The 21,036-nt window shown below is 35.0% G+C and overlaps 1 protein-coding gene across 2 annotated transcripts; it reads left to right on the top strand.

The window, feature by feature from the left end:
• The first annotated feature begins 8,821 nt into the window (after nucleotides 1-8,821).
• Nucleotides 8,822-14,290, top strand: LOC117344401 (sodium-dependent glucose transporter 1B-like). Of its 2 annotated transcripts, none has more exons than XM_033907146.1 (3): nucleotides 8,822-8,904; nucleotides 10,151-11,601; nucleotides 12,976-14,290. In XM_033907146.1, exons 2-3 carry the CDS (start codon nucleotides 11,400-11,402, stop codon nucleotides 13,971-13,973), a joined length of 1,200 nt encoding a protein of 399 aa, XP_033763037.1. In that variant the 5' UTR covers nucleotides 8,822-8,904; nucleotides 10,151-11,399; the 3' UTR covers nucleotides 13,974-14,290. The 2 variants fall into 2 exon arrangements, with proteins under 2 accessions (XP_033763037.1, XP_033763036.1); XM_033907145.1 differs by lacking the exon at nucleotides 8,822-8,904 and adding an exon at nucleotides 9,156-9,332.
• The last annotated feature ends 6,746 nt before the right edge of the window (nucleotides 14,291-21,036 follow it).

Here is a 21,036-nt window from a genome sequence, read left to right as displayed (position 1 = left end):
GATATATATCCGAACAGATATGGTTTTGTCTTCATCACAATTATAATCAAGATGTGATATAAAATTTAGAATGGAAAACCTGTGGAAATATAGCTATCATGTTTTTCTGTTCAGACCTGGGCCTACAGGAGTCAATCATTTATGTCACCATGTTTCTGAGATATTACATTATGGAGTTATGAGGTTTAATTTGACACACCTTACTATATTCACATGCATGCTATATGAACCTCCACCCAATAAAAAATAAAAGAAATGTTTTATTTCGACACATGAGCACATATACGTAAAAACAATATCTATTGTAATATCTGGTAAGCCTGCAAAAACAGTTATCATCCTTCTCTTTTAAGGCCTGGGCCTACAGGTGTCAAGCATTTATGTCAATATTTTTTTCTATATCGTGTCAATAATTGATAGACTTTATATGATATTGTTGTTGACTATTCTTGAATTTAATGGGCGTTTACTTAGCGTTATTGCAATATTTAACTACTTACAGTTATGTACTTACATCCAATAAAAATATACAGAAATGTTTTATAAAATATATCGACACCTGAGCACGTATATGTAATAACAACATCCATTGTAATCTTGTATCTTACCTTCTTGGAGACACTCTGTGTCAGGTAACTAAATGCAATGACATATATAAAGCGCACGTGATCATACATTCTGAATCTGAATATTGGGTCTATCTCATTTCTCGTCACGTTATAATTCATTTGAATATTGACACGGCTCAGAACATTCACTTGAACATTCTTTTGAAATCCATCATTTCATTATATATAATATATCTTCATATTTTAACTGATAAATGAAAAAAGACCATGATAATCACGTATAAGTTTTATTATAATGATAACTTTATTGTTTATGCATAAATGTATTACATGTACGTGTTTATGAACATCATCTCAACATTAAGTAGATCTTAAAGGATATATTATTCTACAGAATGCATATTTGTGAGCTGTCTCTACTGCATACAGCTAAAAATCAAGTGTAAGTTAATACAGTTTTTTTTAACAAACAAACAAAATAAAAAACATATATCGTTACTCAACAATACTGGTCAAATATTCATGATTATTGGAAATTGTGCATTGGACATGTTTGACATGGTAGAAAAGTAATTTTTAGGTTTTGCACAATTTGATTTCAAGTCATTATATCATTTCATTTGGTCGAGATTTATATTTGTTTAAGTAAATAGGTAAGCCAATTAAGCGATTTTGCAATAGGTTAACGGCCCACCTTAAGATTGTTTGCTGTTTAACATTTATTTGTGAAATAACATTTGATTGACAGGGTGTTCTAAGTTCAATATATACTGTAATATGTTCATTAGTAGTTTGTCTACTTATACATAGAACCTTAAAGTTTGGTTTGTTTTGTTTAAAGTCCTATTAACATGTTCGATATGAACGGAAAATAAGTCTTACTTATTAACTTTGTCGTTTTTCCACTTTGAGCACTCAGTACCCATGAGTAAATTTAACGTGATACAAGAGTATAATCTAAAAGAGTGTTTTGTTTATTTGGTTTGTCTTCCTATCAACAGCCAGGGCCATTTAAGGACGTGCCAGGTTTTGGAGGTGGAGGAAAGCCGAAGTACCCGGAGAAAAACCACCGGCCTACAGTCAGTACCTGGCAACTGTCCCACGAAGGTTTCGAACTCGCAACCAAGAGGTGGAGGGCTAGAGCCTGTAAATCGTCATATCTACATGTACATATGTTAGCTAATTTGTCAGTGATTAGATAAACCTCGGTTTTCTAAACATCTTGGATGTTTTCTAAACCATGTTCATGTCAGACTGGTTGTATTCAATTATCTTCGTGTATTTCTAATTAATGGGGTATTTACATGTAGACTTCAGGTCACGAACCACATGACCACATTAAGTCGGAGGAAATATATCTGTCCGGCCGATGCACATCAAAAATAGTATAAAAGAATCCCATTTAGCTCATATCGTTGTCACTCCTACCCGTAAATCGCACGGATACAACATATACCTTCACCTACACTAATGAACAGAGGAACCAACAATCAACGACTTCGTCATTCTTCAACTCTATATCTCTACCACGACAAAATCAACAAAAATAATTATACTTTAAAGAGTGGCCAATCAATCTGTCATATAACATACCATAATTATATGAACAGCGGAAATAAATCTGTAACTTGGTGGTTTTATAGTTCAAGATTTCTTAACAGAATGTAGCTTTTGATTTGTTATAGTTATCAGCTCCCTGCATAGAACTGTGTCAAGGTCGGATGATCGGACACCATATTGTATCTCCTTCTCAATAGTGTGTTCATATGACTCAAATAGTTATAGTTCCATATTTATACATTTATTCAGTAACATGAAAGAATGATACATGCGCTCAGCAAATGGTGATAAAATTAATGCATTTCTTCTTTCAAAAATTTATGTTCATTAGACATTCATTGGAATGATTATCGGGCCGCACCTGGAGCAAAATTAGATTCTCCTCTTTTGAATGTTATTGCAACACTATTACTTTATCAATGTCCAAAACCAATCCTGATATCCCGTATATCTGTCGAAAGTACAAACCTCGCAAGGTAGGAGCAGTGACAACCAATAATTAATGATTGATAAATGATCCTGTTTCGTTTCAGAGATACGAAGTCATGCGGCAATTTGGTATTTCAAATCTGTATGAGCTATTTACTGACATTTATCACTGCAGAAAGTGTGGTTAGAAGAATCGTACCGGGCTTCCCCATTGAATGATTCGTAAGAGGAAAGCAAATACTCTAATAGCAAACACGAATAAATGTCTACAAATGTGGGGTTTCAAAATGGCCTAAGAAGCAAATACGACAGCTTGTATGTGGTATTGTAGCCTCCGTAGTCCAACGTTTACAAATAGGCATGTAAGTCAAAACATGTACATATGCAAGATTATAGCACTTTTTTTTTGTGAAAAAAAAATGAAATAAAAAATAAATGTATATTTTTGGGGAAAATGTTATAATATCAATCATCAATATTTTGAGGAAAATAAACATGTTAATAATAACATGTTACATATTATATATGCAAAGCAATAAGTTACAACGTTGAATATGAATATAATAGATACAGGAGATAAAAAAACTTCTTATTGTAGTCCATTCGTAAATACTCCAAACAGTATAAAAATAAATTGCCCAAAAATAGTAATAAGCAGTTTTGTGCAAAAAAAACAAAATTGATGAACAATATTGCTATGTATTTTCTAAAAGAAAACGAGCATAGGAGGAACTCTGTTTTGCATTGAAATAATGTAAAAGTTTATACTTGGTTTCATTTTCACACAGGGACTGACACCTATAATAAACCAGCTAAAGTGACATTTCCACTTTCATAATGGCCGCCATGTTTCCTGATGACCATGACAAATACTAAATGCTCTTACAACTGCAGATTAATTTTCTGACAAGAACGCTACGCTATTGAATCAAATATGGCTTTCTCGTCCTAAAATCTGATTGGCTATGTCAGTGTTGGTCTACATTGTAGTTCTACTTGTCCAAGTCGACCATACCTAATACCTGGAAGATGACGGTTGGTAGAGAAATCAACATTTCTAAGGTTGGTCTTAAACCGTTTGGCTTTGGATGCAAAGGCGTATGCATACCGTGGCGTCCGTCGTCCGTCGTCCGGCGTCCGTCTGTCATCAATTGACATTCATCTTAACCGCTGATCAGAATTGATCAAATTATGCAGGAAGCATCCCTAGGTGGCTGGGATTCAAATTTATACAAATGATTGCCCCCCCCCCCCCCCCCCCCCCCCCCCCCCCCCCCCCCAGGGACCTGAAAGGCGGGACCAAATGGGGTCCATTTGACAATATTCATATTAACGACTACTATGGACCTAAGCAATGTACTTCTGAAAACCGGCCTTACATGAGCGATTATGACACGAGGTCAGGCCAGCCAACCGTGAAACAACACCTGTGATGGGTAATGTGTGAAGCCTAATCGTCTCGGGACCTACGCATACACGTAGGTGATTTGTACAGGTATCCTATATACCCCAAGGGGGCATTATGACGGTAGGCCTAGTGTATAATCAACACGACAATTATGAAACAATGCCACACTTCATTGAAGCGCGGCAGTTCGTTTATCTTCTCAATGCAAGTAGAGCTAGAAGCCCGAGTTTCGCATCTAATTTAAATGAGGCCTAAAGGGGGTTGTTTTCGTAAATGAAGCCCGTGATTTTTTTTAGACAATACCGATGTCGGAAATACGACCAGTATCAACTGATCAATTGTAAGTAATATTGAAACAAAACATCTTCACACCCTTTCATATTATTCGATGTGTAAAATATTCCGTATCGGCCCAATCCACATGACGAGGCTTCACCGGATGTAACAAAATGTAGGTCGATCGTAGTGCAGTAGTATATGTAAAAATACTGTTTAAAACTACAGTTATGGCCATTTGCCTTTCTTATGTAATCTGCAATATATACGTTGATTAACTTTCATAATATTCTTATTATTCAGACAAACCTAATTGTCTACGTACGAACGTGCCGGTTTGTCATCCGGTACATTCTAACAAAACATCGTCCGACCAATTATATCCGGAATTCGACCGGGTCATTTTTCGACGTACTTCTCCAAACCGAACCCTCTCTAAACCGAACAAATATCCATGTCCCATGCATGTTCGGTTTATAGAGGTTCCACTGTATGACATTGACATTTCAGCGGTAACATCCCTGTGTGGGACTCTTGGTTACCTCTTACATACAGTGAAATTGAGATGCAACAGGTGTAGTTGACCTCACAAAGATGTCTTCTTGCAAAAATCCAATATCGTAGATTTTTTTCATGATGAACAATCAGTATAGTATTATATGGTTAAACTACAAAATTGATAACAGACCGATATGACATAGTTACCTGTTACTGATAAGTATACTAGACTACGGTAGGAGGTATCAGGCATGATCACGCCATATGTCAGATGTTAATATCTTAAACAGTTACGATGGCATGTCTCATTATCTCAACATTCCTATTACTGTCATTACTGTCTACGACTTTTATATTATCATTATAAAAAATATCGACACCTGAGAACGTATATGAAGTAACAACATCTATTGTTATTTGGTATCTTACCGCTTGGCGACACTCTGAGTCAGGTTACTAAATGCAATGACCTATATATAAAAAAAAGCGCACGTGATCATGCATTTTTGAAGTCTGAATATTGAGTCTTTCTCACCTCTTAATCCCACAAGGTAAATGGTGTTATTTATTCAATTATGTTTTTTTTTGTTCTTTGGCATTTCCTGTGCCCTATTTCGCTTTTTGGTAGCATCCTTTAGCATGAGTGTCGAGTCCTAGAATCGCGAAAAAGCTGTATGATGAAATTTAATTCATTTTGTCTCTAAATTAGTTTTGAATGTTGATATTATCTTAAACAATATCATGTGTGTACTTTTTGTACTGCCAATCAAGTGCAATCACGTGTGTAGATATTAATCAATGTCATACAGACACTTTGTATTATTTGGAACAAACTAAACTGACAGTATGAGTACTAATGACCTATCGGTTTTCAGCCAAATACTAACCATGAACTAACTGAGCAGTATAAAACGAAAAAACTAGGATCATATAGAAAGATCACCATGCATAGTTGTAAGCAAAACATTTTAGTAAATTGATTAAGTACTTCTTATGGTAGGATAAGTACGTTGACTAAAGCGCGTGCATATGTTCTATAGATATATATATAACATGTAGTCTATTTATAGCTGGCACTTTTATAACACTTACCTTTCAGTGTGGTAGTATTGCAATGTAGTATGACACATGTTGTATAATTATATATATATAATAAAATAAAAAGTCAAACACAGATCTGCTGTGTATATATATCGTTATTTCATCGTAAAAATTGGGATCAATTGGATACTTCAACATTAAACGTTATTGAGAATACAATTTTACTGTAAATGTAAATTTCCATCAATAAAGTAATGATGTCACTTTAGTTCCTACGTATACTTCAGTATATAAGGTGACCAGCTGTCGCTCGTATCGATCTACTGAACCACGCACTGTAAACAGAATGGACTGCCGTTGCCAATAGCAACAAGCTCTTCAGGTTTTCCGAAATATGTCTTGAACTGAAAATAATGTTGGGTTCCTTAAAGGGTTTTAGACACAAAAAGGTTAAAGTTGTCTATAGGTTGGTTTTCTGAAAAGCCAGTCAAATAACCCTCACACTCCTGGGGTTGTGTTTATACACGCTGAGATACAGGGCATGGTATGGGTCCATCTGGACAACTGACCTATATGCAAATTTCATTCTGATAACGAGGTCGGTCAGCCTCCTACGTCACAGGTTCACTGCTGCCGAGATGATAGTATAACTAACGTTACAAACACTCAAATGTGTGTTGCATTAAATCACTATTTACACACTATCTACCAAAGATTTTGTGATGTGGGAATACTTTACATTAATATATTGGGTTACAACAGTGAATTAGTTACATGTACTCCAGTGATGATCCCGTTATTCATTAAACAACTGTATTAAATTCAACTTTATTCCATAAGTTTTACAACTTATTGGATAAAATAGTATATAACATTAATGGACAAAGGCATCCACTCTTACATGATTTATAATTCAATAAGCTAATTTGTCAGATTTGTTACAGGGAAACAGAGAAATAATCATTAAAAATGAATATATTCTAATTAAAATCTTATAAAAAATCTTTCCTTTAGTTTATTTGCTAGTGATACATATTTTCCTAAATTGTTCAGTTCTTTTATATTTTCTACTTTGAGTAACTGAATACGTTTAAACATACTAGAGTATTTAAAATGATATGTTTTAATCAAATCAATACGAATGTCTGCGTAACATTTTCACCACATCAAATACATTTCCTTCATAACCTTCATAAAAAATTCTTTAAGGAAATTGTCAAAAAAGGACGTTGTTTGAATACATTACTGTAAAATTGATCAGGACAGTAACTGATTTCTTCAAACATTTATCCCAAGACTGACAGTTCAAAGTTCCTGATTTAAATAAAGAATCCAAGGATCTTTAGTTTCCAACATGTCATCATAACATGCTTTGAGTAAAAAATTATCTGGACGCTTTAATTTCAACCAATATTTAAAAATTCTTGATTTAATATGTACAAAGGAAATCCTTAAAGTTCAATTGCAAAAAACCTGTGTATCGTCTTAGATAAAAAAAACAACAGTTCTGTGATTATGTACTATCAAATTAAATTACATCAGGATGAGACAACTGTATTTCAAACTACTGCATTGTTATCAAATCTTTATCTTGCAAAATTAAGAAATGGATATTTTTAGGTTAATATTATGTCAGGAAAGGGTAAAACATGTTCTTAAAAGTGTACAAAATCTTATCAAATTATGCCAAAAATAAAATGGTTAACAAGGCTAGGAAAATTAATCACCGTAAAAAGACTGCACAAGTGAGATCATTTAGTCACCTCACTGTATAGTAGACCAGAGATGTATATATCACATATGTGATATTTACATCTCTGAGTAGACCTATAGTGTATATGCCATTGTTTGAGTTTATAAAATAAAAAATAAATAAAAAGATGACATGTGATATTAATAAATTACCAAGGTTATGATATTGTCCGCTGGTCTACTACATGTATGTTGATTATACAATTACAGACATGAGGTGTGGAAAGAAAATCTAAACATGTAAGATGATAAAATCAGGACATTCACTGTCATTGCTTTCAATGTTTACAAAATTATATGGGGCTCTTTGAAGTTTCCCTCTATAAATGCATATAACAAGGCAGATTCTAGCCTAGTGATACTGGAGAGGTGAACCAGATGACGCGTCGGACCAAGTGACCACCTAGCTCATTAAAATTTTTCAGCCAGCAGCAATATCCCCCTACTGGCCTAAAATAGATAAACAGCTTTGCAAGGCGAGGTGAAACCTGTGTCAGCCAACATTTATGGGGTCGGGCTAACAGAAAATGGAAAAATACCCTATGTGTCCAAAACCCTTTAACGCAGATCATGTAGCTAACAATTTGGATGTTATATAGATGTAGAGGTATTCTCCAAAGATCCATAATGAGTTCCGATTGATTTATTCCCACCACTTTACATACTTTGACCTTCGCCCTATCGAAATAATGCTGATACAAAGTGATAGAGTGTCACAATCGACTTGACAGATCTTCTACATATTTTGTTCATTTTAAAAGTAACAGAGATAAGCAGTTCATTCCGATAAGATACAGTTTAAAAAAATTATTTTCCTTTAGTTAATGTCACCATGATATCTAGCAGAGTTCCTTTGTTAACGAAGTCTCTGTAAGCAGTTCATTCCGATAAGATACAGTTTAAAAAAATATTTTTCCTTTAGTTAATGTCACCATGTTATCTAGCAGAGTTCCTTTGTTAACGAAGTCTCTGTATTTTGTTACGATATGTGATTAACGATGTCGCCACGCTCAATTTTCCCAATTTCCTGGTCATATCCAACAACAATTATAATTGCTAAATTGATCGTAAGAATGCATATCTACATTAAGTTGTTTGTATAATAGAGCTAAAGAGTAATCGAATGGTGTATTTATTTATTTTTTAAATTTTAATTAGCTAATTTAAAATCAACGTCATTGTTTTATGCCGCAATTATTAAATAGGTGTTTATAATGTATTCAAACCACAATGAAACATCCAGAGCTGATACACTCCCGTAATTTCATGTGGATCCGATATCGGTTCCGTTGCTAGTGAAGGACACTCGAACTAACTATAAACAGCGTTTCTATCACGTTTCATTTCAGTTCATGGTCGTGCTTGACACAGGTAAGTTTACTACAAGAGTGCTGATAATTAACCTTATAACCACAGATTTTGTTAGATTATCAATGTTTCATTGCATGTACATGTTGGCAATAAGAAAGCCCTAACTGATATTTCATCTTTGATTTTGTATGAAGAAATCCGTTGGGCTAATGGTGGGCTTCAGTCATTTGACCTTCTTGCCATTAATACGTGTGCCACGTGATCACAGTTTGACCACTGTTTCACCTCTGGTAACTGTGTTCAATCACTGCTGTTGTTGAGAGTATAGATAGTGCCTTATATAATTAACCCAGTTCGTTAGCGTTTTGTGCTGTTCGCATTAGTAAGTAGTGATCCTTCCTGTATAACCAATGGCATGTGTGAGGATGTGAACATGTGTGTGAAATCTCGCGTGTGTTGTGAGAACAAGCGAAGATCAATATAATCAGGTGAGCTTTGATTTTCGTTATTTTATATATAATAAACATAAATATGCTTTAATTTAGATAACACTATACCATATCCACATTGGCACGTCATGCCTGTATTATTCGATTTGCATAACACCAATCCACTGCAGTTTGTATGCTATGACTATGGTGATGCCAATGTCCAAATATAGTTGTCCTATTATCCTTTAACTTAGCGTTATGCACGTGTAGTTTGTTCAATGCCGTGACGATACATATTCATTGATACAATGTAATGTCAAGTAGCTTTGTTTGACGCAGGGCCGTGCTTTCCCCAATGATATGTTAAGGTTATTACACGAGTACTGATGATTAAGCTAGAGTGATCCTAAATTATATATATATCTTCCACTGGTGTTAAATTATTCACCTAGTTCAGGATACAGGCTCAGTGTTTTTATCTTCCATATTGTAATTATATATAATTATCATTCGTTACCCCTGCCATTTTTTAAGAATTTATTTTAAAAAATCTGTTAATGATAAATCACCAGCCATACATAGCTTTCAGGCTCTAAGCATCATTGACGAGTCAAAGAGGCACGAAACAAATGTATAACGCTGTTTGATTCATTTTGACTCTACTGCACATAACTCCCATTTTGTTTTGAAAGACACTTATATCTTGTGTGATTTTTATAGTCCTAATGAAGACACTTGATCTAATATCAACAATTTTTTTTATATCAGATACCTTTATTGTATATTGACTTCAAAAAGTGTTAAGCGATTTGTTGATAACCCAAACATTTTTTTTTCAAGCGAAATACGGAAAGAAATAAACATGGTATTTTCAGAGAATCATGACGACTGACACAGAACTCAAATATGGGGTCGAAGTGTCGGAACAAGAAACGTTACCAATGCAGCAAAATGGTGACTGTACAGACGACACCAAAGTACCAGAGGTGAAACCTACGTCATTTTGTGTTGAAATTCGACATAACAAGGTCACGAGGCTGCAGGTCATAAGAAGTATGTGTGTGTCTTCAGCGTACGTCATCATGGTCAGTATCACTGTGTCTTCAGCGTACGTCATCATGGTCAGTATCAGGGGTATGGCTTAAGATGTCGTTAATTTGTCATGATCAGTGCCATATCTCACTTTCGTACGCATTTTACCATCGGCACCCCTCAAATTTGGGCCTTTCTGCGACTAATCAGTGAGAAGGTTAATATTTAGCAGAAAGATACTTAAGGTCACCTGCATATGGTATGCTAATTAAAACATCAGATTTTTTCTGGGCCAATAGAAATTTCAGGGGTCATAGGTCACAGGATGTAAAACACAAGTGTCAGTTTGTTCGGGCTCAATATCAGATGATATTTCTTATGTTAAATGTTACATAGGTGTCAGGTTTAGGAACACAATCTGAAAAAAATGTAAAACAAAACAAAACCTGAAAAAGTAGGTCACAATGACCTAATTTTACGTCTTGTCAATTTTGATGGCAAAAACTTAAGAAAAATGACCAAGATCATAAAACACCTAATAATAACTTCAACAGTAATCCTGCCCCGCATTGGAATCAAAATTTATATTTGGCAAGTTGCTGACCATTCAGAGTCCTGGTACATGTATCTTATGACGGGGTCACCTAACATATTTTCAGATTAAATCTAATTTTAATCAAACAATGTAGCCAGGATCCTTGGTGGGTGATGATGTAAGCATATACCAGGTTGGCTAGTTAAACCCGACCCAAGGGTCTGAGGGCTAAGGCGGATGGGGTCACAGAGTGCATTTTAAGCCTCACTTCAGCTTATTAGCCACACAAGTCTGGTTCTGATTAAACTTGGTAGCAATAATCAACAATATGTGGTAGCAATAATCAACAATATGTGGTAGCAATAATCAACAATATGTGGTATTATAACCTAAACAAAAAAATAACGATATTCTTTAAGAATCCAGTAAAGGTTATATAGGTTTCAATGAAAACATCTTTGTATTTGACCTAGGGGTGGATAAAAGGTCAGATTGGACCAGCTTTTCCAGACCTCATTCGTATTTCTGGGGTGGATCTTCAGAAAGGATCCGCTTTTATGACCGCCTATTACGCTGGTCGATTTCTTGGATCGTTACTTGCTGGGGTCATCTATTCTAGAATGAATAAATTCCTTTTATTTGGAATTGCTTTGGTAATGTTTGGCGTGGTAGTGGGATCGATTCCTTGGTGTGCTCAGTACGAGTTGATGATCACTGCGCATGTCATACTTGGAATCTTTGGAGGCATCCTCGCTGTGGGTAAGTGATCAACCGATCTGGTTACAACTTAGATATATTCCCGGTGTGTTTAATACAAAGCCTAGATGATTAACCCAAACTCGATATCGCCCTTTGCCCGTCGATATTTACTGAATAAGAGACATGAGTAAGACCGAAATAGATCTGCTGTTCCAAGTCGTCTGCTCATGAGACAGTAAAGAGACTGAAATAGATCTGCTATTCCATGTCGTCTGCTCATGAGACAGTAAAGAGACTGAAATAGATCTGCTATTCCATGTCGTCTGCTCATGAGACAGTAAAGAGACTGAAATATATATACTGGTCCACGTCGTCTGCTCAGGAGACAGTAAAGAGACTGAAATAGATCTGCTGTTCCTATATCGTCTGCTCATGAGACATTGAAGAGACTGAAATAGATCTTTTTTTTGTTCCTATATCGTCTGCTTAGGAGAAATTGAAGAGACCAAACAAAATCTGCTGCGACCCCCCCCCCCCCCCCCCCCCTCAAAGTTTTAATCTCTCATTCATGTTGTTTCCTTTATCTTCTATTCCTGTTTTCTGTGTTATTTCTTCAGTTTGTAACTCGCTGACGCCTGTCCTTATATGTTCATGTCAATCATTGAATGAAGTCATATGCTGAAGTTTTATAGAGCACTAATGTAGTATCTATCAAAATGCTCTTATATCCCTGTTTCAGTACTGGAGAGGAATAAATAAAACAAATTCCAAGCTTTAAGCTATAGATTACTGGCCATATGTAATGCCTTATCTTATTCTGTGTTCATGAACCAAAGGTGACACAGTCCTACAAAGTACAATCTCTCACACTGGGTCACTTGACCCAAGCAGTGTTTGTATACGTTCCACTATTAGTGTTACACTTTGAACTAGGATGTCGAAAAAGTTTCGGAAACCCTTTCCTAATAACTGTTTTTCTTTACGAAGTTCTCGATAATTCCCAGGGCTGTATTACAGTTAGTTAATTTGGTATAACTTCGTCAATAGTATAAATATGAATGAGTTATGCTGATTATGAACCTAGGTGATAACCTTTTTGTCTCTAGTACAAGCCATTGGGATCGGTTTTGATATGCTATGCTGGTGGATGTTTAGCTCCTGCTAATTAACAAGTGTGTCGCGTTTACATTATTAATGAAAACGATAAAGAACAAACATGCATTGTTAGACTTATTTATAAAATTATACAGTAAAATATTTCTTAAATTTTTAAAAGTTAGAAGATATTGCGCCCCTGTATTGAACAAAAATAGAGAGGTATATTTTAACATGCTTATTTTTATTAACTTGCTTGTTTCCGAAAAATCCTTTAGAGACATGAAATATATCATGTTATATTTAAGTTTATATAAAGTATACTTTTATCATTTTCAGCAATTTATTCCGAATCGGTGCTCATTTGGGGGCCTACAGGAAGAGGACGTTCTTACCTAATGCTTCACGGCGCGATCTCCATCATTGCGAGTGTAGTTGCACCCATAGCAACAGGACCATTTCTGACGGATAATCCCAATGACATCTTCAATGCCTCGTCTGTTCCTTATACTAACATTAACATTTCTATCCACACCACAATGCCGTCCAATATTACTACTGAGGTTTACTTAAATGGGACTTCATTCAGTAATCCGCCTCAAAACTCATCTCGACTTTACATTGCATATTCAATTTCGGCTGGGCTGTGCTTTCTTGTTGCTCTGCCTTTTTTCAGATTGTTTCGATTTTCGAAATCAAACAAAATGGCGTTTTTAGCAAAAGAGAGAAATAAATTCATAGGATCTTTTTCTCTGTTTTTTAAACGACTACAGCTGTTGAATGTCGGTGTCTATAGTCTGTTTCATAATGCAGTAGATTATACCTTTACGGGATACTTGAGTACGTTTTGTGTCAAATATCTTCTGTGGACGAATATGTCAGGAGCTATGCTCACTTCTACTGCATTCTTCACAAGACTTTTGGGAAGTATAATTGGTATATTCCTTGTCCGTCTTTTTAAATCCGACACTCTTTTATTACTATCTACCACAGCGTACACTTTGGGATTTGTAGGATTTACCATCAGTGCGCATGTCTTTAGTGACGTAGGCGTCTGGATTTCTGTATGCGTCATTGGAATTCCCTTCGGTCTTGTCTGGCCGAATTTCCTAAGTTGGATAAATGCTAGTTTGATTCCAGTTCGAGGTGAAATATCAAGTTTTATTAATGTCACATCTTTCTTAGGAGCTCTGCTGGCGCCTATGTTATTTGGGTACATGATGGAGGAAGTGTCTCTTCTATGGTTCTGTTACCTGTGTGCTGGGAAGTCTATTGTTAACATCATCAACGCTGTCATTATACTATGCTATTCCAGATCAATGAAAAAACAACTGTAGCTCAGTATCACTAATTAACACACAATGTACCTGTATTGTATTGCAATTTTATGTCAAAATACCTTTTCACAAAGGAATTAAAAGAATTTTTCATAATGAAATCCCGCGAAAATTTGTTTCATTTAACGTGTTATAGATTCGCTATCAACGGAATAACTTTCAGGTGCTTTCGTTTGACTATAAATGTACATCAGCTACCTAGTGATATAAATTACAAATAGCCTACATCCAAAACGCAAAGGGAGAACATTTGTTTATATTAATATGTGTTTAGTTTTCTCTGTAGAAGTATCGGAAATAAATTTGATTTAAACACAGATATTGTCAAACTTATAACGAAAGATTAGTTATACCAACTTCTTTACTTTGATATTGTTTGGTTTATATTTACATTTACACTGCAGCCCCACTATATAACTCTACCAAGCTCACTTGGAAGTTATGAGTCCATAACTTCCAATCTTTATTATGACGTCATTATTATAGTGACGTCATAATTGTCACATCGGTGATAACGAAAGATGGCTGTTGAAAAAGCTGTTCCGTCTTTGACGATAATAATTTGTTTCTTCATCGTCGGAGCAAAATTCCTGGATATAGTCTTTAAAAATCGTTGTCAAATGTAAATATAAGCATTGAACTGCTTTCATTTGGAAGCTATGGGCTGATGAATGCCAACTGGACAAAGGCAAATTCAACATGAAGCGCTAGCGCGCTTCCTTAAATTTGCCTTTGTCCAGTTGGCATTCATCAGTCCATAACTTCCAAATGAAAGCAGTTCAATGCTTAAATATTGTTTAACTTCATATTGAAAGCAAGGGTTATTTAAGGACGTGCCAGGTTTTGGAGGTGGAGGAAGCCGGAGTACCCGGAGAAAAACCACCGGCCTACGGTCAGTACAAGGCAGTTGCCCCACGTGGGTTTCGAACTCGCGACCCAGACGTGGTGGGCTAATGATAAAGTGTCGGGACACCTTAACAACTCGGCTACCGCGGTCCATATCCTCAGGTCCCACGCAGGCCAGACCGGCCTTTGATACAAAAACTTCTCTACGCCTTCTCATACTTCAACAATAGTACAATATTGATAAATAACAAAAGATGTTGCTGGGGTTAATAAAGGTTTGCACATATCTTAAGATTTTTTTTTTAATTCAGGTCCAATGTTAGATGTGAGTTCCCCCTCCCCCCCCCCCCCCCCCCCCAAAAAAAATGGCCCAAGTTTAAGAATATTTTCTTTCATTAATAAAAAAACGACTTTCAAAAAAGTAGTGAAGACATTCTCACAGCATTACAGAAGTATATTCTGCATTATTTACAAAGTTAGCTCTTCAAAGATAATAATTAAGGGAAATACACACCTATCTAAAGCTTTTATGAAAAATAATCATCTTGCGATTCTCATATCCCCAAAATATAGCCGGGGAGACTGTAGAAATCTAATGAAAGTAGTAAACAAACTGCATCATTTTAATGCATTCCAACTATGAAGACTTGAAGGTATAAAAGAAGAGCTGGTACGAGGGAGTCTTGATAGAGGAACTTTGCAGTTATTATTGTTTCGCACAGCAAAGTGATTGTTTTCGCCAATAATAGGTACCAGTAGATAATCCAGGAAGTCATGAGTTAAGTTGTTGTACATCTTATATAGCAGTTGTAGTTTTCTATGGCTAGAAACAGTTCACTTTATTATTATCAAGGGTTAAAGTCTATTTCATAACGTAAATGCTCAATACGGCCAAATGATGGAAGGGCCGTAATAATAAAGACTGCTTCTCTTTGCGCCTTTTCATATTCAAATCATGCACACCAATCCCATTCATAATAATGTTTTATATGTTCTCAATGGAGCATTACGACAAAGAAAGTGTTTAAGCTTCTGTAAGACACTGTTTTCGTTTTTTATTTAAAAAGTAACCACCCATGTTTTAGTCCATGCCGTTTACTTATCTAGATCACGATTCATCGACATATATATGTGAATAATTAATGATATAAGAAAAGTCTTTTACAATTGTTATCAAGGTTTTTCAACACACATTTCGCCAATCAATACACACAACGTTTAGAATGATATTACATATTGTAACGAATGCCGGAATGTATTATATACAAATACCAATATGTTGTCTGTTTTGTTGTTGTGTTTAACTTGACGTGATAGAGTAAACTAACAAAACGAAGCAAAAATAAGATTAAACAATGACGCTGGAAATACTCTAGCTTCACTCTAATATATATGTTTACATTTGGAAGTACGATTGAGCAAATGTACATAAATCAATTAAAACAATTACAAATCATGGAAAGATATGCATGATTGGACCGCACGTTGACATAATGCATGAACAACATTCCAAGGTTAAATAACCCCCTTTTACACAAAATAAGCGAAGATTATCACAAAATATATATAACTACTAACTGCTAAAGCAATACTTACCACAGACTGTAAGGTTTCTGTGCCCGTATAATGTTAAACACATCTAATCCGTCGACACAGCCTGTTAGAGCACTGTCATGGCTCCCGCTCGTGCGCGCTCACTCACCCTCTACGGAACATCCGTTACGCAATACAGATAGTAACAGCAAGTCACAATATATACAGACACACATGACAAATATAAAAATACACGCGATTGTGACACGAATCTCCAAAAACTTTATTATTAATTAATATGTAAACTACAATATTAGGAAAACAACATGCATTTTATATCTCATTTAACGGACCGTTGAGTGTACAGGAATACTGCCATGCGTAATGTATTCGATACACAATTATGTACCTATTCCCCATAATAGGTGGAACGCAAAAGGTCTAAAGTTGATCATTCGTCAGAGTTTGGTCTGGCAATATTTCGTTAACTCGCAAATGCAAAATAATGATGGAAACATACATGGCTTCAACACTGCCTTTGGTTAGCTGCTCCGAGAAAAAATGCTACTCATATTTAAACTTGGCATAAATGTCACTCTTTTTTTTTTTTTTTTTTTTTACAAAATAATGTCTTACAGTAATATAATAATCGTTGTGGTATAGTTCAATAATGAATTTTATCCCTTGTCCCACACGTTTCGAATACGTACTCTACTGGTGCATGAAGACAAGAGGAAAAAAAAACAACATGTGATAAGCAGAAATCGTACTGCAATCTCGCAACTTATCTAAGTGTGCTTATGACGGCCCTTAATACCGTCTGTTATTCATCAAAACGTCTACATTGACGTACATTGTAATTGGCCTATGTGCGTCTGGATATTGGTAACGTTTAGTCTACCTAATTAAGATGTTTAAGCTATTTTAGTTAATCATTATGGGTCCATGAAAAACATATATCATTACATATTTTTACGGGTACTAAAATTGAACGTAAATACGGGGGAACTCATCATTTAGAACAATCCAAAAGATAAATTAGTTATTCGTTTTAGATGATATGCTGTCACCTCTATACATTCAGCGCTTGTAATACTGGCGGCTTTTGCCCCTCGTACAATTATGAGATTTAGTATGATGACTATGACATCTTTATAATGTTACATTAAGAGAAACACCTTGCCACCCTCTCAAATATGAAGAGTAACTGTCTACGCTTTTTATTTCATATAAACATGTAACTGCAACGGCATGTCTGCAATAGAGCTATCACTTAAAAGCGAGCCCGGAGAGGTTCATCTGGTAGTCGTAAATCGTAAATAATCAATATGAGAAATCTTTAACTATTTATTTCTACAAACATGGAGCAAGTACCGTTTTCATCTATAAAACATACTCCTCTTTACAGGTCAATTCTTCAATATTCAATTAATAAAAAAAACAAAAAAACCTAAACATCACAATATAAATGAAGGAGGTTAACTATTAAGGAATGAAATCTATTTTTGAAACATTTATGATGTCATAACAACATTTCTTATATTTAGATTATGATTATTTTATCTTATCTGTTAAAGCACCCAAAAATAAACAAATGCATTTGGTTCTGTTTTTACCCGTGATGGACGTCAGAGAGAGAACAGCCGTTTTCGCAGGAAAGTGTATGGCAGTTCTCGGCACGGTCTTAGCAACCGTCAAAACAACAACACAAGCAAAATATAGTTCCATCTACAACATTTATTCTTTGAGATATTTTGAGTTATTTTTATGTTTAGAAGACCACGACAACATGGAATTAAAGTAAATATTTCAATGATCGCGTTTATTTAAAAGAATACAAGAAATTCGACGGCGGAGAGTATTAACCGTGGTAACGCCGTCCCAGACATTACTACACACTGTGATGAGGATAATGTTGTTATGAAAAATGAATACAATTTCCGCCAATATATTCAAGCATACTGAATGAAGATACAAGTTTGTAATTAATAGTTTTCCGAAATAAAGTTACATACACGACGTATGAATTCGCCTTGAAGAAGAACAGCCATTGGTATTACTTTTGGTTCGAAACAGCAAGACACCTGTCCATACACCTCTTGTTACGACCAGCACAATACATTGTACATTCGCCGTTGCTTTCGTCTCCCAGACGATCGGCACATTGGAAGTACTTGTGGCAGTGAGTGTAGTCTTGCCAGCATAGACTCCAGCAGTCCCGGTCTATGCCTTCCATTGATGGAGCCCCCATGATTTCAGCACACAATGACAATTCAAATAGGCAGACACCAACTGTCACGACAATGATCGCCAGCTTCATAATTGTGTTCTGAAATAAACATATTCATGAATACCAGTACTCCAAATGTATTGCTTATATAATATTAATAAAATCATAATATTATATTCATGTTCGAAAAAGATACAATGCATCAGCATTTTGATATAAATGTATCTTATGATTCAAATATGTGTCTGGACACCGCTTATGAAAATAGAAAATTTCTAGAAAACAAAATACCTTAACTATATTATGAAAAGAAAAGAATTAAACACATCTTTAGATTTGTCATGTTATACGCTGTATAAACTATGGAATTACGTATGTACTTAGATTATACATGGATATTGCCTTTCATGTTGCATTGCTTATTTTGAATATTTCCTTTCGCGCTACATTGCGTTTCTCGAATATTCTCAATCCAAAATAAAGTCTACTAAAACGTACCTGAATATTTATTAAATTGTTACATGTAGAAATCCTAACTATGACAAGAACACGTTTGCCTGTTTAGTTGAATATCCTGGAACATTATCAACCTGGACATATGCCTAAAAACTAATCCAATTGTACATTTGTAGTTATAACCATTCTACTCAAGAAATCAAGAATTGAAATATCTAGAGTTGAAATTCGTTTTATATATTGCATTACGTGTGATGAATCAAATAAAATGTCTCGAATTTAAAAGAACACTTGAAATATAGTTTTAAAATGCACACTGTTGAATTTAACAGTGTATATGTTAACCCTAAGCCGGTACTTGTAATTATACCTCCTGTATATTGAATATTCAAATGCAATAACATTTATTTCCTCGGTCTCTTAAAATATAAGTCACTTTGTATAATACATTTATTACAAATGCGATAATTTTTAGCATTAAAGAAGTTTTACCTTATTCTACAACGATTCTTCAGATACTTCCGTTCCTGTCCTTAAGCTCACCAGTGCAGAATCAGTATACCAGTCTAAGTACCGATTTATATATACATGTATATATAGCAAGTTCCCTCTTAATTAATATATCATAACATTTCTGAACGAGCGTTATTGAACAAATGTCAAGCGATACAGTTGAAAGATAAAACTGTCAGTTGATATCATCCCTTGATATCAACGCAGTAATTGACATAATCATCCAATAACTATATTCATTTTATCCCCCAAAGCATAGCATGCACGTACGACATTTTAACTGCTCAAACGAAATAAATCAATGCACTGTACAATGATATATGTCCGAACATGTGTAGGTTCACTTATGATACGTATTTGTCCCAAGGCAAGTAACATATTCAAAGAGATGAGATATCGGGTGGGAATTTGAAAAAAGGAGTAATTTCTGTATATATATCAAAAGATAAATAAATCTGTAATTCTTGGTTGTTTGTGTATTTGCACAACACAACGCAGAATGATTTTGAGGTATAACGAAAACTTTTTCTGTCCAGTTATTTGATGAAAGTGATATTGATGAGAATATATTTAAGTTTCATTGCTATCTTACTGCCATAGTGCAATGGTTTTCACGCGTCCGTTATTTTCACTTCTATCTGCCACACAGCCTTTCAATTTTATTAGAGAAAATGACAGTATGAATACTGATACATCAATTAACTTAATTTATAAAATCTGAAATCTAATTAAGTGTTGATCAGAAATGTTATTCATTTTTGGGATAGTAATTCGGTTTCCAAAATTGTACACTGTATATTTGGTAATATTCATGGGGGTTAAATTTCGCTATTTTCGGCGTCAGTAAATATAGCGCAAAAATAAATACACGTCTAATATTTATATGTACACACAAACGTTTAAAGCGTTTATGGCAGAACGTTTACAAGATGTGGGTGTGCAAAATTTAATATAGCAAACTAGGTCTGACTCTGATAACAGCGAATTTTTAGCCTCGTGAAATTTAACAACTAGACATCAAACAAATTGAATAAAACAAAATGGATAGTGTATAAACAAGCTGAAGAGGATAAATGTAAAAATGTATTGATTAGGTTAATATAAGTTGTGCATCAAAAAATAGCGTTCTGATGGTAGGTGTGCATATATCATATGAGTGTTGTTAGATTGATAATACTTTACATGCATAATACAACGGGGGTTGACCTGCTATTGAAGTATAGACCATTCGATAATGGATTACTTAATGAAGTAGATATACATAAGTAAGCCGCCTTAAACTCTGTTCTAACGCGCGCTGTTTGAAATGGCAGGTGTTCAAATCCACGAGATTGTCATCTATAATTCTGGTTTTCGACGATATCACGGACAGATGCCTCGACCGGACAATGGGCCAACCACAGGACGTGCTGTGTAATGACCGCTTTAACGTGAGGTGGTCTTTATCGACCATTGGGATCCGTAATTGATTGTTAATATACATAG

Source organism: Pecten maximus, chromosome 15, assembly GCF_902652985.1.
Source record: "Pecten maximus chromosome 15, xPecMax1.1, whole genome shotgun sequence".
In the NCBI taxonomy this organism is placed as follows: domain Eukaryota; kingdom Metazoa; phylum Mollusca; class Bivalvia; order Pectinida; family Pectinidae; genus Pecten; species Pecten maximus.
Note: the sequence above shows the minus strand (reverse complement) of the source record. Positions and strands in the feature narration are given on the sequence as shown.